This window comes from Procambarus clarkii, chromosome 58 (genome assembly GCF_040958095.1).
Source record: "Procambarus clarkii isolate CNS0578487 chromosome 58, FALCON_Pclarkii_2.0, whole genome shotgun sequence".
NCBI lineage: Eukaryota > Metazoa > Arthropoda > Malacostraca > Decapoda > Cambaridae > Procambarus > Procambarus clarkii.
The window spans coordinates 29,396,036-29,422,422 of NC_091207.1; the positions used below are offsets into that span (position 1 = coordinate 29,396,036).

The 26,387-nt window shown below is 35.5% G+C and overlaps 2 protein-coding genes across 4 annotated transcripts; both read right to left on the bottom strand.

Annotated features, from left to right (window-relative positions):
• Positions 1–9,282: 9,282 nt before the first annotated feature.
• Positions 9,283–24,675, bottom strand: LOC138353487 (uncharacterized). Of its 3 annotated transcripts, none has more exons than XR_011223174.1 (6): positions 24,380–24,675; positions 24,003–24,200; positions 23,585–23,689; positions 22,927–23,274; positions 11,716–11,796; positions 9,454–9,511 (listed from the first exon to the last, which is right to left on the bottom strand). XR_011223174.1 is itself a non-coding variant. In XM_069306459.1 (5 exons), the coding sequence occupies exons 1-5, from the start codon at positions 13,762–13,764 to the stop codon at positions 9,309–9,311; spliced, it is 660 nt and encodes a 219-aa protein (XP_069162560.1). In that variant the 5' UTR covers positions 13,765–13,868; the 3' UTR covers positions 9,283–9,308. The 3 variants fall into 3 exon arrangements, 1 of the variants encoding a protein (XP_069162560.1); XR_011223173.1 differs by having other exon boundaries at positions 22,927–23,305; XM_069306459.1 differs by lacking the exons at positions 22,927–23,274; positions 23,585–23,689; positions 24,003–24,200; positions 24,380–24,675 and adding exons at positions 12,383–12,524; positions 13,068–13,276; positions 13,740–13,868 and having other exon boundaries at positions 9,283–9,511.
• On the bottom strand, positions 20,451–22,497 carry LOC138353486 (uncharacterized). The gene is made up of 4 exons (XM_069306458.1): positions 22,405–22,497; positions 21,838–22,039; positions 21,120–21,304; positions 20,451–20,842 (listed from the first exon to the last, which is right to left on the bottom strand). Exons 1-4 carry the CDS (start codon positions 22,435–22,437, stop codon positions 20,630–20,632), a joined length of 633 nt encoding a protein of 210 aa, XP_069162559.1. The 5' UTR covers positions 22,438–22,497; the 3' UTR covers positions 20,451–20,629.
• Positions 24,676–26,387: the final 1,712 nt, after the last annotated feature.

Below are 26,387 nucleotides of genomic sequence, written 5' to 3' on the forward strand. Positions count from 1 at the left end.
TGGTAGTCATTCTCAGACGCCAAAGTACTGAGTGTGACTGCAGTTCTACCTGTAAGATGTACTCTGAGAAGGGTGGCCCATTGGTCGGCAGGCCAACTAAGTTGATTAGCAAGGGTTTCAAAGGTGGTGAAAAACACGTCAACTTCTGTTTCTACGAATGATGGCATTAACTTACTTGCATGTGATATATTAAAACTGACGGGAAGATTGGCGGTAGCTTGCTGGCGTTGAGCGAGGTGTGAAGTTTCCAACGCGAATTCTCGTTGACGACACTCCATAGTCAGTGATGCTTGTTGTTTGTCATATTCGTGTTGCATCTCCAATTGGCGTTGTTTTGTTTCAAGCTGCAGTCGTTCCCGCTCATGGAATAGTGCAACCTCATGTTCTTGTTCTTCCTTCCTCAAGGCAGTTTCACGTTCCTTGAGGGCGATTTCACGTTCTTGTTCTTCCCTTCGTATGGTAGCTGCTCGTTCTTGTTGCTCGAGGGCTTCCCTTTGCTGCTCGCGTTCAATCTTGGCCAGCTCTACTTTGAGTTTCATCGTTGCCAAATCAGTTTTATCTGCAATAAAGTAAGTTTCGTGAGTTTCAGAGTCTATCTTACCTTGCTCTAAGAGATGATCCAGTAACAGGTTGTGTATTTCATTTTTGTTGGCTTGGTAGGGAACTTCTAGTTGATACTCATGTGCAAGAGTGTGTAATTCAGTCCTCTTGGCACCACTTAAAGTCCCTATTTCACCTGCTGGATCTGCACGGAAAGCTTGGAGACGAAACATGGTGAAATTAGCAAATAAATGCACAACGAATATACTGTTGTGATATGGTGAATGTCAGAAACAGGACAACGTGGCAACTGGTACCTATCCTGTGGAATCTTTAACAATTAATGTTAATTACATGATGATAAATGATTAATTAAATCAAGGTCGCAGGAAATCTTGTACCCGGTACTCATGTAAGAGGATAAGGGCAAGAAAATCCTACTAAACAAGCGAAACTGAGTTTCTAAAACAAATGAAACAGTTAATTGCCTCAAAAGTAAAATTGGTAGTCCAAGAATGTAGGCATACCTTGCCGAGTCTCTATAGAACATAAGCAAGTTTTCCCACTAAAATTAATATGATACTTACAGAATTAGCAAACTTTTTGTGCTCTGAAAAGAAAGCTAATTCGCTACCAATGTAGGTATCATCATCTCTGACCGACATGTAGGGGTGCGAGGTGTCAACTGGTGACGAGAACTGCTGCTGAGGTCCCAATTCAGCAACTAAAGTTCGTGCCAGAGGAACTATGGCCCTCTTTATCCTCCTACTGTCAGATTGCAGAAGATTAGGTGCACTTGACCCGGGGGCAGACCACAGTACCAGGGTACCAATATGATGATCTGTCGAAAATATGAGAAATATCCTAGGGACAAAAGATGGTAAACACGAGTAATAACATGGAGGGAGAGATGACCAATTAAGAGAATGACTGAGGCCTACAGTCACCACGTAATCCAAAGTTGTCTCCCCTTCACCATATGCTACTCTCGGAATGCACAATACGCACAGCACCAAATAAAAATAAAATTGAATATGAAAAATAGTAAAAAGATACGTTATCAGAGCCAAATACGCTTACCATAAATTACTACTTGGCACCAGTACCTGAGTGAAGCTCCCGGACAGGCCCCCACTTTAATGTGACGGTAAAGCGTTGGTGTTCGGCTGTTTCAAAAGCTAGGGGCAGGGCCTCGTCACATTAGAGGAAAAAAAAGGGAAAAGCTGGAACTTTCATCTGTGGTAAGGTAATGGGAAGACACACAAAACACAAGTAAATTTAACAATGAAATTTTAATTACGTTAGAAAAACAAGACATGAATAAAGTTAAGCACATAAAATATAAAGGACAAGTCAACAAACAAAATAATATGAATAATCACTGGCAAATGAAAAGTTACGTTAAGACAAGTGAGTTACAGTGATAGCAAAATAAATATGAATGGAGCTGGAATATTGGCTTCAAGCTGCCACCTCCCTTAGTACACGAAAGCCAAGGCTTAGTCTACCAGCGAGAGATGTCAACTGCAAGGAGCACTGAGATATTCTGACAATACTGGGCCACTGCAGCCCAGACATCAACTTGTGGCGGAGGGCGAGAGCAGGTGCGACGGGACACCGGCCAATCAGCGACAGGCAGGCAATGGACAAGCAGTTTGCTGTTTTACGGTGGGGTAGGTAGCAGGTGTCACTGTGTGTTGGGTACGATTTGCTCTCTGGGCAAAACGTTTGGCGATACTTGCTGGACGTATCTTCTATATTATCTTTTGTTTTTACGTACTTTGTAGGGAAGAGCAGACTCAATCTCTCTTGAAAGAGATTATCGTCACAATATATATATATATATATTATATATATATATATATATATATATATATATATATATATATATATATATATATATATATATATATATATATATATATATATATATATATATATATATAATTAAAAGTAAGATTAATAATTCTAACACAAATTTTCTCAATTTTTCTTATATTTTTCTTCACTGTTGATGGTAACTGAAAAATCAGTTCACCAAAATTCATTTTTATATCTAGTCTGACACGACACTTGAGCGCGTTTCGTAAAACTTATTACATTTTCGAAGACTTTAATTTACTCACACACAACTTATATCTGAACAGAGCTTAAACATCTTCGATTTTATACCTGCATTTGGGTGAGGTGATATGTTACAACTGTTTTGGATGAGGTGAAAACAAGCTTTCAACACAAGACAAAACACGAAACAATGGGTAGTTTCGTTTCGTCCAACGAAACAATCGTTGGACGTAGAATCACTGTTTACCAACGTACCTGTGGATGAAACAATCGGGATAATAGTGGACAGAGTGTATCGTGATCCGGCCTGTACTCCTCTTGACATACCAGAAAACATCCTAAGGAAACTACTCCAAGCTTGTATTAAAGAGGCACCCTTCTTGAGCCCGGATGGGCACATGTATAAGCAAGTAGACGGGGTCGCCATGGGTTCTCCCCTAGGTGTCCTGTTTGCAAACTTCTACATGGGTACCATCGAACAAAAGGTCTTAGTCGTCATGAACTTGAAACCGGCCATATACTGCAGGTATGTTGACGGACATTTTTATCCAGGTACCTGATGTCAGACATCTGAAAGAGGCATTTGAGCAGAATTCTGTGTTACGTTTCACTTACGAGATGGAGAAGGATGGGAAGCTGCCCTTTCTAGATGTAACAGTCATGGAAAGGAGCGGAGGTTTCCACACTGCAGTCAACACTAAGGAAACAAACATAGGAATGTGCCTCAATGCCAACAGTGACTGCCCAGACAGGTACAAGAGGAGTGTCGTTAACGCTTATGTCGACCGTGCTCTCAGCCACAGCTCAGGATGGAAGCAAGTCGATGAAGAACTCTGTAGGGTAAGGCAGGTCCTAGTCAACAACGGCTTTTCCAATGGTTTCGTTGAAGACATCATAAGAAGGAAGGTGAAACGCCATGCAACCTCTGAAGAGACAACTAACACAACACCTGGTTGATACCTGGTTGATGGGGTTCTGGGAGTTCTTCTACTCCCCAAGCCCGGCCCGAGGCCAGGCTTGTCTTGTGAGAGTTTGGTCCACTAGGCTGTTGCTTGGAGCGGCCCGCAGGCCCACATACCCACCACAGCCCGGTTGGTCCGGCACTCCTTGGAGGAATAAATCTAGTTTCCTCTTGAAAATGTCCACAGTTGTTCCGGCAATATTTCTTATGCTTGCTGGGAGGACGTTGAACAACCGCAGACCTCTGATGTTTATACAGTGTTCTCTGATTGTGACTATGGCACCTCTGCTCTTCACTGGTTCTATTCTACATTTTCTTCCATATTGTTCACTCCAGTCCGTTGTTATTTTACTGTGTAGATTTGGTACTTGGCCCTCCAATATCTTCCAGGTGTATATTATTTGATATCTCTCTCGTCTTCTTTCTAGTGAGTACATTTGGAGGGCTTTGATACGATCCCAATAATTTAGGTGCTTTATTGCGTCTATGCGTGCCGTATATGTTCTCTGTATTCCCTCTATTTCAGCAATCTCTCCTGCTCTGAAGGGAAAAGTGAGTACTGAGCAGTACTCAAGACGGGACAACACAAGTGACTTGAAGAGTACAACCATTGTGATGGGATCCCTGGATTTGAAAGTTCTCGTAATCCATCCTATCATTTTTCTGGCTGTCGCAATATTTGCTTGGTTATGCTCCTTAAACGTTAGGTCGTTAGACATTATTATTCCCAAATCCTTTACATGCTGTTTTCCTACTATGGGTACATTTGATTGTGTTTTGTACTCTGTATTATGTTTAAGGTCCTCATTTTTACCGTACCTGAGTACCTGGAATTTATCACTGTTAAACATCATGTTATTTTCTGATGCCCAGTCGAAAACTTTATTAATATCAGCTTGAAGTTTTTCAATGTCTTCAGCCGAGGTAATTTTCATACTGATTTTTGTGTCATCTGCAAAGGATGATACGAAGCTGTGACTTGTATTTTTGTCTATATCTGATATGAGAATAAGGAAAAGCAGCGGTGCAAGGACTGTACCCTGAGGTACAGAGCTTTTAACTGCACTTGGACTAGATTTTATATGGTTGACCGTTACTCGCTGAGACCTGTTTGACAGAAAACTGAGTATCCAGCGTCCTACTTTACCGGTTATTCCCATTGACTTCATTTTGTGTGCTATGACGCCATGGTCACATTTATCGAAAGCCTTTGCGAAGTCCTTGTATTGCAACCCATCCTCCGAATAGACAGTACGTTTTAATACTAAGTGTAATAAGTACATTTTCATACTTATGTATTTAGTACATAAATGCACTTACCGGGCTGTTCCAGTTACCGGCTGGCCTCCCTAGAATATTCTCCCCGAAACGAGGAATACGTTTTCTTTAATGTAACGGGTGGGCTGTTTTCTTTTCTTAATTTTTGCGGATACTCAGTCAATTTTGCTTATACATGTATACTCGGCCCAAATTTTGCCTTTATAATTTAAGGTATCATGAAAATTGACCGCTTTTGAGGCAATTAAGCATAGCAGAAGCACAGTCACTGACATTCAAAGGAAAGAAGGAATGAGATAACTATTTATATTACGATTTAAATCCTTCTAATTTTTGCTCGTTCCTCAATGAGAACTGATGCCAACGCACTGGCCAATAAACTGAATAATACTGGCCACTAAACAATAGATTGATTGATTGGTGATTGATGAAGATTAAGCCACCCAAAAGATGGCACAGCCATGAATAGCCCGTAAGTGGATGCCCTCTCTGAGCCATTACCAGTATCAATAGATGATACTGGAGATCTGTGGAGGTGCGATCGCACCCTGCCTGACGGGAGATGTCTCCCGTGACTAAACAATAAACTGAACCTATCATAAAGAAGAACGACGACCATTGACCGTCTAGTGCTCCAACAGAGTGTAACTGTAATTAACAATGCTCAAGTCCTGACCAACAGTCAAATATTAATCCATCAGCCACGAAGCAGAGCGTCTCCCAACATCAATTCTAGTGTAGGGTCCTGTTGAACAAATTTTCCGATTTTACATAGGTTTACCGTGACAGACACTAACAATAGTAGCCTTGAAGAGGAAAGGAAATCGGCAGATTGTCGAAGGTTTGCCTGATATTTTCCAGCTATACAGTACTTTAAAAGAAAAGTTAACAGATGTTTGACTTTTATCCTTCTGTTTCACCAATATTTACCAACCATCGGGATGAATACTTATATGACACAAACTAGACATATTAGTATGAAAAAGAACTAACAATTCTTCAAATAGTAGGACGTGATTCAGTTTTCATGGATATATTCATTTAAGGGTGTTCGACTTCAGTTTGGAAATATGAAAAGGCACAGTTTGGTGCATTCAGATGATAAAGCAAAATTACCGTTTTAGGTAGTCAGTCCAGAATGTGTGAATCTTTATACGTAGACATCTTTTATATATAATTTATATATATATATAATAGCCATATGCTGTATTGTGACTACCAATTTTTGTCAACTACCATTCAAGCTGTCATTGCAATCAATCTTATATTGTTTTCTGCTGTATTGTGCCTACCAATTTTTGTCAACTACCATTCAAGCTGTCATTGTAATCAATCTTAGCTACCTATGTGCTTTAATATACTGTACCTACAATTTTCTCTCATCTTCTTTTTTTCATTCCATGTAACTGTTATCATTTTTTTTCTATAAATTTTACAAGTATTTACCTACTTAAAATTTTCTTAGATTAAGGACCTGCCCGAAACGCTGCACGTACTAGTGGCTTTACAAGACTGTAATTACCATATTATGTATCCTCACATTCCCAATGTACCTTCTTGTATATGCATAAATAAATAAATATATATATATATATATATATATATATATATATATATATATATATATATATATATATATATATATATATATATATATATATATATATATATATATATATGTGTGTGTGTGTGTATATCACGAAAATAAACACGTGATTAAGAATGTGACAATGTCAGACCACGGAGGAAAAATGAAACAGGAAATTTCCTTAAGTACTTTCGTACGTATATTAAATACATCTTCTGAAGATGGACCTTCTGAAGATGTATTTAATATACGAAAGTACTTAAGGAAATTTCCTGTTTCATTTTTCCTCCGTGGTCTGACATTGTCATATATATATATATATATATATATATATATATATATATATATATATATATATATATATATATATATATGTGTGTGTGTGTAGCCGAAAAAGTTAGGTTAGGTAGTCGAAAAACAATTAATTCATGAAAACTTGGCTTATTAGGCAAATCGGGCCTTGCATAGTAGGCCGAGAAGTGCGTTCTGGCTACTAGGTACGACATATATATATATATAATGTGTGTGAATATTCTCTTGTATATATTTATTTATTTATTTTTTTATTTATTTATATATTAGAAGGTACATTGGGTTGAGAAAGTAAAAATGATAATATAATGATATAAACACCTTGTTACAATATACTGTTTCATCTTACATGATATATAAGTGTCATTAGTCTCGTAAATAAAGTTCTTATTTTGCTGGAGATACTCTTATTATTTAGTTAAGAATTACTGAACTGTAATTACCTACTGTGTATTTAGTGTGGTGCTTACCAGTTGAAGATGCTAGGAGTTGATACAAGAGTGTGCAGAGAGAGTTAGCAATTTAGCCTAGCAGGAATTCATACCTGTGATATTGTACAGAATTATATTACTGTACCTGAGTTTACCTGAGATCCAGAAATACTAGTGGTCTTGAAAAAGACTGAAAGCCAGCTGCTTGTAGAAGGTCCCCTCATTTGCCTTGATGATCTATACTTTAAAAGTTAGTAGAGTTTTGCCATTTACGTATTCGGCGGGTAGGTAGTTCCATATGTTAATAATCATGTGGGTAAAAAAACATCTCTTGTTCTCAGATTTCTCCTATGTTGTGGCTTTTAATGCTTCAAACTGTTTTATCATATTAAACAGTTTAAATATTAAAATGGTATATATATGTTTTTTAGAAATCTTTCTCAAATTATATATTTTGAATTTTAAATTTCAACCTCCTTAAATACAACTAGGTGACTACATTACAACTAAGTGAGTACATTTTTTTGTACATGTATTAGCATGACTCTGGCATTTATTAACCTGACTCTGGCAGTTATATTAATCTGACTCTGGCATTGATATTACCCTGAATCAACACTGGCAAATATATTAGTCAGACTCTGGATATGAATTACTGTATATCTGTTTATTATTTAGTTATGACGTGGTGCTACCTCACTCAGCTAATTTAGAACTTAAAACATGACATTAAACTTCAACAATATATTTACCTGAGTTTACCTGGTAAATATATTGTTTATAGTCTATTATATCAATATTATATAACTCCCACTAATACCTCTGATGTTAATGACATTATTCTTTCTCTTAAACCAAAGTCAGGTGCCCGGGCTGAGATACAAACTGTAACTTACAAAAAAAACTCCTGATTTCATGCTACAGCCATTGCATTGCTCTACAACAAATCACTTGAACTCCACACCTTTCCTGATATTAAGAAAAAAAAGTTAGCCCAGTCCCTAAAAGTTGTGATCTCACTTATGTCAACAATTACAGACCAATATCAATCTAGCCAAACTTGTCTAAATTATCTTAAAAGTTAATATACAAGCAACTTTACTCGTATGTATCTAAACACAATATGCTCTTGCCAATATGGTTTTAGATCCAAAAAACGCATCAATGATGCACGGATTAGTATGAACTTGATACATGCTGCTCTTGATAATATTGAGTACCTTGTTGGGTTATTTCCTGACCTATGTAATGTTTTGACACTGTTAACCACAATAACCTCGTTCTTAAACTACAATATTATAGAGTCAGATATCACTTCCTGCAATACCTTCAATCTTACCTTAGTGACAGGATACAGTCACTAAGGTAAGTATCTTGTATGTTTTTGTGAACGAATTGAATTCTCCCACCCTACCCATTAACATTTGTGTTCCACATGTCAGTGTGTACTTGGCCCAAGTACGGTGTACTTGTACTTGGTACTATATATTTTCATTTTTTCCATAGCACATGAGCTGGAACTTATCTTCGTTAAACACTATATTATTTTCTGTAGCCCATAGAAAGACCTGATCCTTTAAGATCTTCTTTGCTATTTAAGTCCCTTGACATGCTAAACATACACTCACTCCACACATTCTCCTGTGCAATCTACATGTACAAAACCTTGTTCCTAAATGCTAATGTTGATCTGAAACTTTTTCACTATTTATTTAATAGAACTAATGAGCACCATACCGCAAATAAATATCACTTATATATCCTCAGAGTAAGACTAAATCTGTGCAAACACTCCACGCAAATAAAAGGGCCCAATCTTTGGAATTTTCTCACTGATAAATTAAAAAAGTTTCCAAACCATGCCTAGTTCAAAATAAAAATAAAAAAAAAAGAACCTTATTTCATCCTCATAGTTTCCAACATGGTGCTTCAAACTCACACTGGATCTTTTACAACCCCTACTTGCCTACTTTTTGCCTAATTCTTTATGTAAAAGGAATATTAATCAAAACACAGAGCATTAGCATTAATTAGTGGTTTTACTTTATTACTTTTTCATGGTACAGGCAAACACTTGCTAAGAGAGGTTTTTATAGAAACTTAATAAAATGATATCCTGACTTCATTAATTACTTTACCCTGACTGACATTTATAATTATTTAAGCCTGGCTGGCAATGTTTTTTTTTAAATCCTGGAAAATCACAAATTTTCCTGAATTTTGGGGGTTTCTCCTCCTCCCCCATATCTGGGGTTGATGAATCATCATCTAGCTGCTGCATTCCAGATTCTTCCATGTCTGTTGTCTTGTCATTAGCAGATCCAATGCCATTAGAATCTAGAAAAGATAGAATATATATTAATAATAATAATGGAAAAAATATATAATAAACTTATAATTAAAAATGAGAAAATTCCATGTTATAATTCGCTCACATCTATAACTAAAAATTTAACTGCAAGCATCAGGAAGAAGGGCTCCAATGTTGAAGCCGGCTGATCAACTATGAACCATTACTTTTTGCTCTATAAACACTGGCCAATAATAAGGTCAGTGTTTTCTGCTATGCAAAGTATCTAGTATGGCAAACACACACTTTCCCAAGGGAGGAAGGTATTAAATGTTTGATATGCAGTACCTAGAACACCTGGAGTCATAACATAATATTGGACACAGTATTGTTTTCTAACAGGAAGATGAAGTGAAACAAATCTACTTAGTTTTCATGATAGAGTCACAGATATATTACCAGAAAAAGGTTGTTGGATTTACTGTCTATCTAAACCTAAAAAAGCTTTTGACAGTCCCACACAACATGCTGTACACTACACACAAGGGGCATAACTAGCTGACCCTCCAAAGAATACCTGATCAACCAGGCTGTGGCTCATTCGTCAGGCTACGAGCAGCCGCGTCAAACAGCCTGGTTGACCAGTCCAGCAACAAGAAGGCCTGGTCGACGACCATGGGAAGGCTAAGCCCCGGAAACACTTATAGAGGTAAGGGTGGTTTTAGATAGTAAGCTACTGCCAGAGGAACAAAAAGCTCCTCTCACATAGTAAGAGGAGCTTGTGCATTACTTTACAACTTCAGACTTGCTTTTAATTATAAGGATGGTGAAAGACTAAAGAAAATGTTCATGACTTTTGTGAGACCAAAACTGGAACATGCAGCAGTTGAATGGTACCCAAATCTCAAGAAGCACATAAATAAACTTGAAAAGGTGCAACGGTATGCAGAAAAACATGGCTCCTGGAACTGAAAAACAAAGAGTTACGAGGCGACACTAGAGGCGTTAAACATGCCATCAGTAGAAGATAGAAGAAATAAGAGGTAATATGATCACCACTTACAAATTACTAACAGAAATTCTTCAAATTGATATGCTATATATGCAAATGCAAATATGCTGTGCTTACTATATTAACCTGCAATTTTAAATGGGATACATGTACTGTATTGTGATTTGTGTATTTGTACTCAATGAATTTGTGCGCCCCTTGAGGGACTTGAAGTGGAGGGGTGTAGAAATAGCCTAAGCTACTCTATCACTTTGAGATGTATTTTTTTTCTTGTCTCAATAAACTTACTTGAACTTGAAAGAATTACCACGTAACGAAAGTAGGACCCCTTGAGTATTTAAAGAGTTGGTTAGACATATATATGAATGAGATTGGGTGGATATAAATAGGAGCTGCCTCATATTGGTTAATAAGCCTTCTGCAGCTATCTTAATCATGTTCAGTTTTCTGCCTTATTCAAAAGTAAAACCCAAAAATACCTAATTTCATCCTCATTTACCTACCTACCTAGTGCTTCAAACTCCCACTGTATGTGTGTGTGTGTGTGTGTACTCACCTAATTGTACTCACCTAATTGTGCTTGCGGGGGTTGAGCTTTGGCTCTTTGGTCCCGCCTCTCAACTGTCAATCAACTGGTGTACAGATTCCTGAGCCTACTGGGCTCTATCATATCTACATTTGAAACTGTGTATGGAGTCAGCCTCCACCACATCACTTCCTAGTGCATTCCATTTATTAACTACTCTTACACTGAAAAAATTCTTTCTAACGTCTCTGTGACTCATCTGGGTACTAAGTTTCCACCTGTGTCCCCTTGTTCGTGTCCCACCCGTGCTGAAGAGTTTGTCTTTGTCCACCCTGTCAACTCCCCTGAGAATTTTGTAGGTGGTTATCATGTCTCCCCTTACTCTTCTGTTTTCCAGGGATGTGAGGTTCAGCTCCTTTAGCCTTTCCTCGTAGCTCAATCCTCTCAGTTCCGGGACGAGCCTGGTGGTATACTGCTGAATCTTCTCTAACTTTGTCTTTGTCTTTTCTTATTTTTGAAATATGAAGTTCAATTTTGTCTTTGTGTGTGTGTGTGTGTGTGTGTGTGTGTGTGTGTGTGTATATGTATGTGTATATGTATATATATATATATATATATATATATATATATATATATATATATATATATATATATATATATATATATATATATATATATATATATATATATATTTATTTATTTATTTTACTGACCTCTAGTCAATGGTGTCACAGAATCATTATGTTCAACTGTGAGTTGGTTTAATTCTGCAGCCTCCAACTTCCTCTTGCGATCTGAAAATAAAAATTTCTATTATAATTTAATTAATTCTGCAGCCTCCAACTTCCTCTTGCGATCTGAAAGTAAAAATTTCTATTATAATTTAATTATTAAATTATCAGCAAAAATATGTTGGCAATATACCTTTCATGGGAGGTGTGCTTATCATGTATTGGGATGTGAATCTGGCAACAGGCAAGGTAACAAGGAATTGTTTTTATATTCAATATTTAACATTTAAACTTATTTTTAGCATAGAACAGTAATATAGTATATAATATAAGTTTATCAGTTCAGATAATAGTGACCCCAAATGTATAACAATGTGGTTAAGAACCTTGTATGCATGATATTTTGTCCAACTAGTCAGAAAAGTTAAACATGAAATGTGAAAGGAAAGGAAAGCAAAACTATGAACTTCATATTTCAAAAATAAGAAGAGCAAAGACAAATCCTAGAGGGTTATTATATTTATTGCATTAAGGTCTATGCATTATTTTTATTACATTATATTAAAATATATTACATTAGTATATGCAATTATATTATATTAAATTATATTATATAATATTGCATTAGTATATTCAATACAGTACTTACACAAATGGAAGATATTGCTTATTGATTTACAGTCTGCTGCTGTTAGGCAATCTGCTGGCAAAATGCCTTGAGTAGCTTTATGGAGTCCTTTTTTGTAATAGATGAACACGGTTTCATACCCAGCACCACGCATTTTTGCCATCTGAAAAGAAAGGGTAAAATCCTAATGAACAAAAGGCCTCATGACGATCTCGTCTTCATAAAGACATATCTCTTTTGAGAAAGATCAACACTGGGGGATTCTCATACTCAAATTTCCTAACACTTTGGAGGATATATATCTACATTACTTCTTTAAGAGGGCCAGATGTAACAAACCAGGAGCAAATATTTAAAGATCACCAAGCCACAATGTAGGATAGGAAACAGGTGTTATATATAGTAGGCATCCATCGGTCTCAGGAGACTATGGAGTTGTGCTCTGGTGTCAGCCTGGTCAGGAGTGGCCTCACCAGGGCGCAAAGCCAGGGTAAGTTGATTCGGGGGAGAAGCTGTTACCCATACAGCAGGTTTGTGTGTATGTATGTATGTATATATATATATATATATATATATATATATATATATATATATATATATATATATATATATATATATATATATATATATACAAAGCCATACATACATATATATTATTTAATATAAGTGAATTCAATATAATATATTCAGGAAACAACAGTTTTACCTGCTTCTCAATGGCTCTGTAAGCCCGGGAGATGTTGTTTCGTTCTGCTACCTTCTTTTCAATAAGGAGGAGAGATTCTTCCATTTTTTTTTTTTTGCTTTCCATCCGACGAGCTTTAAAGTTGTACCCACATCTCTGGCATTTTGTAGACCGCACATGAACACATTCCTGGCATTCTGTGCATCTCATTAGGAATTTTCCTTTCAAACCTACAATGAAATACTTCATATTAAAATATTTTGTTTCCTAGAAGTAGCCTTAACTCTCCATATATATGTTGCTTAATTGAGAAACTGTACTTGTGATCAGTCTCTAGCCTATTGTTGATGTGACAATGTGCATTTAATTTTGAACCTACCTCATTAATACTAACTTGCTGAGATAAATGAATTATGGGTTTTAGTCCCTGAGTCTGCCTGAGGACTAATTTATCGGTATATCTAATGATGTTTTGTAACTAGCTCATCAAGATTGTAACTTGCTTAGCTAAATGAATTGTGGGGTTCAGTCCCTGAGCCCATTATGTGACTCTGTAACCCTTTCCACTACCGCCCACAAGATGGGTATGGGGTGCATAATAAATGAACTAAACTAAACTGTTTGTATGTGGAACACTGCAAATTCATACTAAATTAAAACCTTCTAAATAAAGTTTGATGTTATAATTGTTACCTTTTGAAGTTGTTGGCTGGGCCATGACCAATAGTGCCAATGGATCTCAAAATTGTTGAATAACAATGGAAGAGGGCCACTGCTCTCAGACTCATTGGCACCCATAGACGCACACCGCTACCATGTGCTGTAAACAAACACCAGCATTCATGACCCCAAGAATGAAATAATAATTATTTATTTGCCATATAACAAGTTTAATATATATATATATATATATATATATATATATATATATATATATATATATATATATATATATATATATATATATATATATATATATATATATATATATATTTTATTTTATTTTTATTTTATTTTATTTTTATTTTATTTTATTTTTATTTTATTTTATTTTATTTATGCATATACAAGAATGTACATAAGGAATGTGAGGATACAAATATGGTAATTACAGTCTTGTAAAGCCACTAGCACGCGCAGCGTTTCGGGCAGGTCCTTAATCTAAGAAAATTTTAAGGAGGTAAATACTTGCAAAATTATAGACAAAAAATGATAACAGATTACATGAAATGAAAAAAAGATGAGAGAAAATTGTAGGTACAGTATATTAAAGCACATAGGTAGCTAAGATTGATTGCAATGACAGCTTGAATGGTAGTTGACAAAAAAATTGGTAGGCATAATACAGTAGAAACAATATAAGATTGGTTGCAATGACAGCTTGAATGGTAGTTGACAAAAATTGGTAGTCACAATACAGCATATGGCTAGCACATAAAAGAAGACAGCAATGAACACAATGATAAGGTTGTTTGAAATTACATAAAAATTAGGAGATTGGGTAACACTAGGTACAGAGCAAATTTGAAGCTCAGTGTAGGAAACTAAGAAGATGAAGTTAGGTACTTTTTGGTTTTGCTTTTAAATAAGGCAAAAGTTTTACAGTTTTTCAATTCACTAGGGAGTGAGTTCCATAAACTAGGTCCCTTAATTTGCATAGAGTGTTTACACAGATTAAGTTTGACCCTGGGGATATCAAAGAGATATTTATTTCTGGTGTGGTGATAATGGGTCCTATTACATCTGTCCAGGGAGAGTTTCAGAGCATGGTTTGCATTTAAGAACAGGGTTTTGTAAATGTAGTTGACACAAGAGAATGTGTGGAGGGAGTTAATATTTAGCAAGTTTAGGGATTTAAACAAGGGAGCTGAGTGTTGTCTGAAAGCTGAGTTAGTTATCATTCTGATAGCAGATTTTTGCTGTGTGATGATGGGCTTAAGGTGGTTTGCAGTGGTAGACCCCCATGCACAGATACCATAATTAAGATAGGGGTAAATTAGTGCATAATATAGAGAGAGGAGAGCAGAGTTAGGAACATAATATCTGATTTTGGAGAGTATACCAACTGTCTTAGAGACTTTCTTAGTTATGTGTTGAATGTGGGTGCTGAAGTTGAGTCTCTTGTCTAGGAATAGGCCAAGAAACTTGCCATCATCTTTATTACTGATGTTAATGTTGTCTATCTGTAGCTGAATTGCATTTGATGATTTGCTTCCAAATAAGATGTAGTAAGTCTTTTCGATGTTTAATGTTAGTTTGTTCGTTGACATCCATAAGTGGACTTTTTTTAATTCATTATTCACAACATTATTTAGTGTATGTGGGTTGAGGTTTGAATAGATAAGAGTAGTATCGTCAGCAAACAGTATAGGTTTGAGAATATTAGAGACATTAGGCAGATCGTTTATATATATAAGAAATAGAAGAGGTCCTAAGATGCTGCCCTGTGGCACTCCAACGGTAATTGGTAGAGTGGACGAAGTTGTATCATTGATGGTTACATATTGGTGTCTGTCACTAAGATAGGATCGGATGTAGTCAAGGGCAAGGCCTCGGATTCCATAATGCTGGAGTTTAAGTAAGAGGTAGTTGTGATTAACAGTATCAAAGGCTTTTCTTAGGTCAATGAAGAGTCCAATCGGAAACTCATTTTTGTCAAGGGCTGAGTAGATAACGTCAAGGAGACTAATGATTGCATCGTTGGTGCTCTTTTGGGACCGGAAGCCAAACTGGCAGGGGCTGAGTATGTCGAATTTTACGAGGTAGGAATAGAGCTGTTTGTAAATAATTTTTTCAAATATTTTTGATAGAATGGGTAGATTTGATATTGGTCTATAATTGTTTATGTCCGCCGGATTGCCTATAAATATATATCCGCCGGATATATATATATATATATATATATATATATATATATATATCCGCCGGATATATATATATATATATATATATATATATATATATATATATATATTTATTTATATATATATTTATTTATATATATAAATTCTTATATATATATATATATATATATATATATATATTTATATATATATATTTATATATATATATTTATTTATATATATATATATAAATTCTTATATATATATAATTCTCTATTCTTATTCTTAAGAATTATATATATATAATTCTTTATATATATAAATTCTTATATATATATATAATTCTCTATTGAGAATAATTCTCTATTCTTAAATATATATATATATATATATATATATATATATATATATATATATATATATATATATATATATATATATATATCTGATATATATTTTTATATATATATATATATATATATATATATATATATATATATATATATATATTTATATATATATGTATATATATATATATATATATATATATATATATATATATATATATATATATATATATATTTATATATATATGTATATATATATATATATATATATATATATATATATATATATATATATATATATATATATATATATATATGTGTGTGTGTGTATATCACGAAAATAAACACGTGATTAAGAATGTGACAATGTCAGACCACGGAGGAAAAATGAAACAGGAATTTCCTTAAGTACTTTCGTATATTAAATACATCTTCAGAAGGTCCAATATATATATAAATATATATATTTATATATATATATATATATATATATATATATATATATATATATATATATATATGTGTGTGTGTGTGTGTATGTATATGTGTGTGTGTGTGTGTTTCATTGAATATGACCGCATATTCTGTATTTATTATTTTCTGGTTTAGGGCTTCTATCCCTCTAACTATTTTCTTAGCATCAGGGCTTAATTGAAATAGGAGTTCTCCAAAACTCATTTTCGTACTTTTAAGGTGAAGAAAAGAAGTGATTTACTATAGAGTGTATTACACTTATTTATATAATTTGCACAACGTTTCGAACCTCCATGGTTCATTCTCAAGTGAACAGATCTTACAATACTAGTTGATTTTATACCTGCGTACTGGGTCAGGTGATAATACAATAAAGGTGAAAACATGGGGGGATACCTAAGGGATAAATGTGAGGTGAAACATAGAGGTAACTGCAGAAGGCTTATTGGCCCATACGAGGCAGCTCCTATCTAAACACAAAGATTAATCCAGTGTAATTGGCCTATTATTATGTCTTGTCCTTACTCTCATGGTGGGTAGAGTAAATAGTTCCGTGATTTGGGTGTTCATGGTAGGTCGCTCTATTCTTATGTGAATTGCCTCAAGAATTTGTAATCTTCTTGCATCTTGGGTTTTGTCTATTATGCAGGTATTCTTGTTCAACATTTCTCTTGTTAGAGTAATGTCATGGGCTTGTCTCATGTGATTCCTGGGGGCACCGGATTGAAGATGGCATGTCAAACGCCTCGTCAGCTTGGTCGACGTCATACCTATGTACTTACGTTGAAGGTTACATCCTTCGTGGGGGCAAGTGTACATGTATACAACGCTTACATTGGGATCAAACTCAACCCCTCAAAGTCAAAGGCCATGCCCATAAAAATAGCGAAGCCCAACATCCAACTCACAGTACAGGGTCAACCAATAGAATGGGTCGACACCTATCAGTATCTAGGAATCATCCTGGACACATACATGAATTTTAATGCTGAGAGAGCGAACTGCGGCCCGGACGGCAATCCTCAGGTCGCTAACCTCCCTTTCTGGAAGAGCCAATCTGCAAGTCCTTCGCACATACTATGTACAGGCAGTCAGATCAGTGATCGATTATACCGCACCTGCACTCACAAATCTATCACACTTTTCATGTTGCCTTTTGCTTCATTGAATTTATTCACATAATATGCAAGTTTTGCCTTTCTTATGATACTGGTAAGCATTGATGAGTACCTTTTAGCTACTTCCTTTGAAACTAGGCCAATCCTAACTTTCTTTTCATATTCATGTTTCTTGTTGATTGAGTTGAGAATGCCACTTGTGAGCCATGGATTGTTTAATCTTTTGTCAGTTACTTGCTTGGTAAGAAGGGGACAATGAAGTTTGTAGAGGCTTAGAGTTTTGGAGAGGAAGAGGTTAGCTAATGAATTTATATCATTTATATCACTAGTATCATCAACCCAAACTGAGCTGTTTGCCATACAACAGGCATTCGCATATGTGATTGCACAAAACACTCAAAATGCAATCATACACACAGACTCAAAAGCTGCACTTCAAATACTAGGACAAAAACAGTGGAAAGATAATGTGGAAATAATTACAACTATTTTGTATCTTGGAGCAGTCGCTAAAGGCAAAGGACTCAACATAACTTTAAACTGGATCCCATCCCATATTGGAATCCCATTAAATGAAAAAGCTGATAAAATTGCTAAATTGGCAACTCGTCATCCAGTGATACATAAAACAATTCAACCCAGCCTAGAGAACATAAAAAACATCATCACCAAAAAACTCTCACATCTCAACAAAGCCTACCTGCACCAGAGAATAGCTGAAGGTTCGCCATCTGCAACATGGTATCTTCAGGCAACCAAATTAGAAAGGTTAAATATCCCAAAAGGAATCCACAGGGAAATAGCAGTTAGGCTATATAGACTACGTCTAGGTTACAGATGCAACTGGGAGATTGGTGAACCCCGACAGAGAGAGTGCATCTTCTGTCAAACTGTCACAGAAAAGCCATTACTTCACTATCTTCTGGAATGTGAAGCAACCAATGACCTTAGAAGAGCTTTAAGAGTTCCTGAATCATGCAGTGGCCACCCTGAAGCCATCAACACAGCCACTCTCCTGGTCAACAAAGGTGTCCAGCAGCTGGACACCCCTCATAAAGACTGTGAAGCAGTATCCCCAGAATTCTTGAAGCAATTCACATAAGAATAGAACAACCTACCATGAACACCCAAATCACGGAACTATTTACTCTACCCACCATGAGTGTAAACACAAGACCAGAACATAACTTTCTCTCTTCTCCCTTTTTCTGTTCATTGTCTGCTCCTACGCTCCCTTGCTATCCTCTTCTTATTCTTATTACTATCTCTATTCGGTATCTCTATTACTCTATTACTATCTCTATTCTCCTTCTCATTCGGTGGTTATAATAGGAGCTGCCTCGTATGGGCCAATAGGCCCTCTGCAGTTCTTATTATTACTACTATCCCCTCTACTACACCTTACTTTGTTGCCAAGAGCATATAAGCAGCAGAATAGCAAATATTAACTAATCTACTTTCAAGTGTGGTCTAGAACACACTTGCGAGATACTGTACCGACTCTCAGTGCGCTCAACTCACACCATTGTTCAGCAAGGTTTCACCTACATACGTCTGTATGCTCGACTAAATATGCCACATATAATCAGGATTCCTCCCTTATGTTGACCAATCCACACACTAGAAAATGAAGGAATGACGACGTTCATTCGTCCTCCAGCACGGCGAATGGTTGGAAGTCCTGATGATATCTGTAGGCAGTCTTTTCAAAGTCTTCTTACGACCCCTGTCCTTTATGACACTTCAGGACGAATTTTTACTGCTGCTATTTCTATTGAAAGCTTTCTATTCTGCGTATTTCAGCCTCAAATACCCGTTGCCTCCATCTCCCCATTTCTCTCTTTCCTTCCCTCTCAAGCAATCATGAAATGTGACACCCAAACCTTGCCCGAAACGCTGTGCACATTAATGGGTTTAGGTATTGTATGCACTAGCTCTATCTATAAATCCAACATTATGTTTGTAACTCATCTATGTATGTACATTTACCTGAATAAACATTTTGACTTGATTTTTTACCATCCCAAACAATAAAGCCCAGTACTTGTCCTCCATACCTACTCAACTTTTAAATCACACATCTATACACAACACTCACTTGAGTGTTTAAGGTATTTTATATTGAGAGTATGCATGCCTTTGTATTATGAAATCATATTGATGTGATGTATCATTGAGAATTGGATTTAATCAGAGGATTCAGTGGTATCCCAGGTGGCATTAATTTTCACAAAGTAGTTGCATGGTGGTCTACAGTGCTAGCTTGAGAGTACCAAGTGAGGGGTTCGAATCCTCCTCTTGGCTACCACTTTTTTTTTCCAGTGATAGTTTCAGAGGGTTGAGAAAAACACAGCATGAGGAAAATATTTTAATTAATATAATCCAGTTTTATTGTATTAAAAGACAAAAGTATATGCATATAAAATATTAGTTTAGTTTATTTATTATGCACAACATACCCATCCTGTGAGTGGCAGTGGAAATTTTTAGAGGCACATAATGGGCTTATAAATGAACAAAATTCACGTAGTTATAAGAATCTCTGTAACTAAGCAACATAATTTGTGTGGTCAATTCATGTAACCAAGCAACAGGACAAAAGTAAGTAAGTAAGTAAAAATTTAAAAATTTAAAAGCCTATCTTGTATCTATTTGTTAAACACAGAAATCACAATAGCGTGATGCCTTAAATCTACGATCTTTTGCCATGTCGTAACACAGTCCATTAAGGCTCGTGTGGGATCCTCTCGGACATAGGTTCGAACCCTCATCATGGCCCTTGTGGATTTGTTCATTTGTATCTATTCATTTTGTAAATACATGTCTTCATCTTCATCACTTTCTAAGAGCTCCAAGAAAGGCTCATAGACCTCATTTGGCTGGTAGGAACTAAATAAATGTTTGGCTTCAGTAAGCTTGTCAGCACATTGCTTTTGACCCTGCTTGAGAAGAGCCAATAATCCACGTTTCTCTTCTGACAGAATTGGGTTTTCAATGGTGTACGTGTTAGAATCCTGGAATATAATATTTAAAACATCTTAAGAGTCAAATATATACTGTACCTATTTAGTTGTACATAATGCAAATATATAAAAGTATAGATTAAGTAAAACAAAAGGATACAAATAATAATAAAAGCCATATTCTCCACAGTACCACTCTTGAAAATGGAAGTGTTTCATAGTTTAAATGTGAAAGGTGATGGCAATATTACTCTGATTAATTGAACACATTTAAGTGAGTTGAGTGTTTTGAAGATCTAAATTGCAAAAAGTATTTTGAATTTCTTACCTTGCAGAGACATGAAGGGAAAGAATCACATTGTAATTCTTGAATATACTCGGATAGTTTGTCCCTTTTCTTTTTGTAGTACTGTAACCATGTTATCATTTCTTGAATGGTTAGTGATTCCTCCTCTCTACATCTCTTCTGGAGCTCAAACTTTTCCACTGCACTTCTTTTTTCAGTCAGGGACACTATAATGCAAAATGAAAATACAGTATGTGATTGACAAATTATAATAATGGGAATCATTTGTGAATTAAACATCATTAAAAATTGTATCTATAAAATTTACCTTTAGAAAACAAACTCAATTTAATGGTATTGCAGTCTTTCCATATATAAAAGTAATATTAATACAAATAATATATAAATATTTGAAAATGCTGAGAAAACTAATGAATCATTAGATCTTGTGTAAATACCACTTGTGTTTTGATGAAGCAATAAATTGTGCCATGGAAGGATGCCTGTTAAAACATCTGCTTCAGACAAATCCGGATGGTTCTGATTGTAGATTTTTATGAGATCTCGTAGTTTTTTTTCTCAACTTCATTTTTGTTTCTCAATACAGCTCTCATTTTAGATGAAACTGTAAAGTTTCAGGTTGTTATCAAATATTTGATTTGCACCAATAGTATTTTACATAGAAAAACTAATTTAACAACTGTGTACTGTATTAATGTTTAGGTTTCAGTGAACAAACAAAAAAGCAATTAATGTCTACCTGCATAAGTGGTAATCTGATTTTTGCGATGCCTTATATTCTCTCCATATGCCTCGATAGTATGCTCAATGTTATTGGCAGAGGATCTGTTATTTAAGGATCTTGCAATGATCAGTAATTCTGATCTCCATTTCTCAATAACAGATTCTGGGACATTAAGCCTGTGAATCTCATTTGAAACTGCTGCAGCTGTCTCTGTGGCCTATTTAAAAATAAATGCCATCATATTTATTGTAAAATTTATGTTCAGAGTTAAACGAAGTCTTTTGAACTATCCCTAGTGCTTTGCCAAGGTCTGAGTATGTGTTTTTCAGATTCAGACCTTGACAAAGCACCAAGGAGTGTGTGAAAGACTTGGTGTAATTCTTTACATAAATTTCCCAAATACACAAGTGGGTTTTTATCCAATTTTACTTTGTCTATGATAAGAAAATACCATGAGTGTCTTATAATAAGATTAAAGATAAATAAAAACATGTATGTACACTTGATTCATTGTATAGAACAATTGCATATTTATATATAATTCTATATTTTCATTGTATAGAACAATTCATATGTTAATACCTTTCTGAATCTGGCAACTAATGCCCGAGGCATTCCATTAATTTTTCTGTGATTCCAAAAGAGTGCCCCCTCTGTCAGTTCTTATGTACGCTCTGTGGAAATAAATTTAGTTATTCATTGACATCTTAATACTGTGTGTCTCAAAATACTGATTGGAAAGTAAAAGGATGATGATATTGATGCTGTCTTAAGTGGAATGAATTAATTGTTATTTCAGAGGAAACAAAGAACTCAAAAACAGTGGTAGTGTAATAAGATTAAAAATATCAGGATGTGAAAGAAAGCATAAAACAGGGACAACTTGATTTTTCAAACAAGGATTATACATGTATATGTTGGTTGCATATGAGTATAATGCTACTTTATATGAGCCAAAATGCCTTTCTGCAATTTCCTATATTCTTATATTACTGTATTTTATAACATTATCTGGATATATATAACCATCAAATATTACCATTGTACTGATTTGATTGAAAGGTACAAAATTTAGAACTAGATTAAACAAAAATTAACACATACCAGCTTTAAGCATGTTCTTAGTGTTGTTGTTATATCTTGAAAGGTAGGAAAATACTTGCTCTGCCTCCTCCCCAGATGTCAGGCCACTTCCTTCTTGCCACCGCCCTCCATACTTGCACTATTAAAACAGTAATGGTATGAAAACTTACACGCCCTCGAGAAGCACCAAATAATTCCAGTGCACTAACTAATGCCTGAAGAGAAGTTCCAGGGCTGCTTCTCTTGAGAAAATGCCAGGAATCCAATACATTTATGCTGTAGAAAGTGCTACTATTTCTTCCAGTTGAATAAAAACCAGACTGGTGCATGGCTTTCCCAAGTTCTTCATCTACATATCCGCACTTGCACCTAAATATTGGGGTATACAGATCATACCTTCCTGCCCCCCACACAAAAATAAAAAAAATTGAAGTAAAACAATTTTATTTGGCAAGGGATTCAAGTGTGGCTATCAATATATGTGTAAACCAACCCATAAACAAGTCTCTGTATGGTTATAAATACGTATGTGATATAAATACGTCTTCATAAGTGAAGATACAGTGGTAAAGAGAGTGAAGTATAAATGGTTATATTGATGAAGACTGTAGCCTGGGTCACCTGAGCAATGCCAGCTACCAATAATAGTATCAAATAAATGTTTCTTAAAGTAACCTACCACTTAAAGTTACAAAGATGCACAAATTATTGGAGCTTAAAGTTGTGAACTTGCTCTCACTGCAGTTTGGGCAGGAATTAGGTGGATGTGCTGGTACAACAGGCTCTGGTAACAATTAAATTTACAAGATCAGCTATGCAGCAAAATAAATACATGTTTCAATCATTACATTTTAAATTACTAATAATTTTTTTAGCATTAACTGGAGTTACATGAATGATTTATATTTAATAACAAATAAAAATTCATTTATTTAACTAAAAATCTGTAATTAATGAGGTAATCAATAATTAATGAGGAAAATGACCAATACAAAAACTACTAAAAAAATTACATGAACTAAATAAAATTTTAAAACACTGCTTGGTTCAGGATAGAAATGAGAGTATAAGAAACAGACTACAGGTATATTACTTACTCCAGTGAATGACATTCCCATCTGAACACACAGTTTGTGTTGGGTCTAAAGGCTCGAAGAACCCATTTTTCCAGCAGAATCGCTGGTGGAAAGGCATTACAAAATGCTGCTGCTGATCACATTTATGACACAAAAAATGAAAGCAGTCTTCACATTTTATGCTTGCCTCACAACTTCTACATTGTACACAACATTTGCCTGGTTTTCCAAAAAATAATGTAATTATGTACTTTGAATGGTAATAATGGATTTAGAAATATTGTATACCAAGTTTAAAAATGACAAACATCTAAGTGTATTCAGAGATTGACATTAATCATGCATTTCATAATTACATTGAAATTTATCCATAATTACACACTAAAGATGTTATTTACCTTTATCTGGAACACCCAACTTTGACAATGTCCAGCTAAACAACATTGACCTACGTTCTCCCCATTTAATCTCACTATTTTTTCTTCTTTTTTGCCAATCAGAAATGCTTGCTTGAGATTCATAAATTTCCTCCAGTTCTGCAGCAAGTACTTTGAAATATGGGATTCTAAATTAGTCAGGAAAATCTTCAAGAGCAAATAGATGTAATAAATAAAAGTGTATTTTATACATATTATATAAGCATCTAGAACAACTGACAGCTTTCAGTAATGTGTTAGTTAGACTATGATATATATATATATATTTTTATATATATATATATATATATATATATATATATATATATATATATATATATATATATATATATATATATATAATCTTTGGACAACACCCACCAGTGGGACTCGAACCCAGAAAGCACAACTACCTTCCAGTAGCTGGCATAACTAGTATGCTTTAACCCACTACGCCATCAGACCTTACAAAAGAAGTAGATAGTTCGAGATATATATATCTCAAACATCTCTACCTCCCGAAGGCACCAGATGAGTGAGGGGTCAATCTGCAATTTTCATCAAGCCACTGTCAATGTGAGAGAACTCGTGTCCAGCTTATAAGCCTATACTTGCATAAACCACAAGTGAAGATAAACAATCTTTGGACAACACCCACCAGTGGGACTCGAACCCAGAAAGCACAACTACCTTCCAGTAGCTGGCATAACTAGTATGCTTTAACCCACTACGCCATCAGACCTTACAAAAGAAGTAGATAGTTCGAGATATATATATCTCAAACATCTCTACCTCCCGAAGGCACCAGATGAGTGAGGGGTCAATCTGCAATTTTCATCAAGCCACTGTCAATGTGAGAGAACTCGTGTCCAGCTTATAAGCCTATACTTGCATAAACCACAAGTGAAGATAAACAATCTTTGGACAACACCCACCAGTGGGACTCGAACCCAGAAAGCACAACTACCTTCCAGTAGCTGGCATAACTAGTATGCTTTAACCCACTACGCCATCAGACCTTACAAAAGAAGTAGATAGTTCGAGATATATATATCTCAAACATCTCTACCTCCCGAAGGCACCAGATGAGTGAGGGGTCAATCTGCAATTTTCATCAAGCCACTGTCAATGTGAGAGAACTCGTGTCCAGCTTATAAGCCTATACTTGCATAAACCACAAGTGAAGATAAACAATCTTTGGACAACACCCACCAGTGGGACTCGAACCCAGAAAGCACAACTACCTTCCAGTAGCTGGCATAACTAGTATGCTTTAACCCACTACGCCATCAGACCTTACAAAAGAAGTAGATAGTTCGAGATATATATATCTCAAACATCTCTACCTCCCGAAGGCACCAGATGAGTGAGGGGTCAATCTGCAATTTTCATCAAGCCACTGTCAATGTGAGAGAACTCGTGTCCAGCTTATAAGCCTATACTTGCATAAACCACAAGTGAAGATAAACAATCTTTGGACAACACCCACCAGTGGGACTCGAACCCAGAAAGCACAACTACCTTCCAGTAGCTGGCATAACTAGTATGCTTTAACCCACTACGCCATCAGACCTTACAAAAGAAGTAGATAGTTCGAGATATATATATCTCAAACATCTCTACCTCCCGAAGGCACCAGATGAGTGAGGGGTCAATCTGCAATTTTCATCAAGCCACTGTCAATGTGAGAGAACTCGTGTCCAGCTTATAAGCCTATACTTGCATAAACCACAAGTGAAGATAAACAATCTTTGGACAACACCCACCAGTGGGACTCGAACCCAGAAAGCACAACTACCTTCCAGTAGCTGGCATAACTAGTATGCTTTAACCCACTACGCCATCAGACCTTACAAAAGAAGTAGATAGTTCGAGATATATATATCTCAAACATCTCTACCTCCCGAAGGCACCAGATGAGTGAGGGGTCAATCTGCAATTTTCATCAAGCCACTGTCAATGTGAGAGAACTCGTGTCCAGCTTATAAGC

What these genes read in the sequence shown, in the direction of transcription:
- LOC138353486 (XM_069306458.1), bottom strand. Translation starts at nt 22,437, where the DNA reads ATGCCTCGGGCATTAGTTGCCAGATTCAGAAAG. An exon ending in TAGTTGCCAGATTCAGAAAG is followed by an intron (nt 22,040 to 22,404) that starts GTATTAACATAT and finishes ATTTTTAAATAG; the next exon opens with GCCACAGAGACAGCTGCAGC. An exon ending in TCCCTTCATGTCTCTGCAAG is followed by an intron (nt 20,843 to 21,119) that starts GTAAGAAATTCA and finishes ATTATATTCCAG; the next exon opens with GATTCTAACACGTACACCAT.
- LOC138353487 (XM_069306459.1), bottom strand. Translation starts at nt 13,764, where the DNA reads ATGGCCCAGCCAACAACTTCAAAAG. An exon ending in ACAGAGCCATTGAGAAGCAG is followed by an intron (nt 12,525 to 13,067) that starts GTAAAACTGTTG and finishes CTTTCTTTTCAG; the next exon opens with ATGGCAAAAATGCGTGGTGC. An exon ending in TGTGACACCATTGACTAGAG is followed by an intron (nt 9,512 to 11,715) that starts GTCAGTAAAATA and finishes TATCTTTTCTAG; the next exon opens with ATTCTAATGGCATTGGATCT.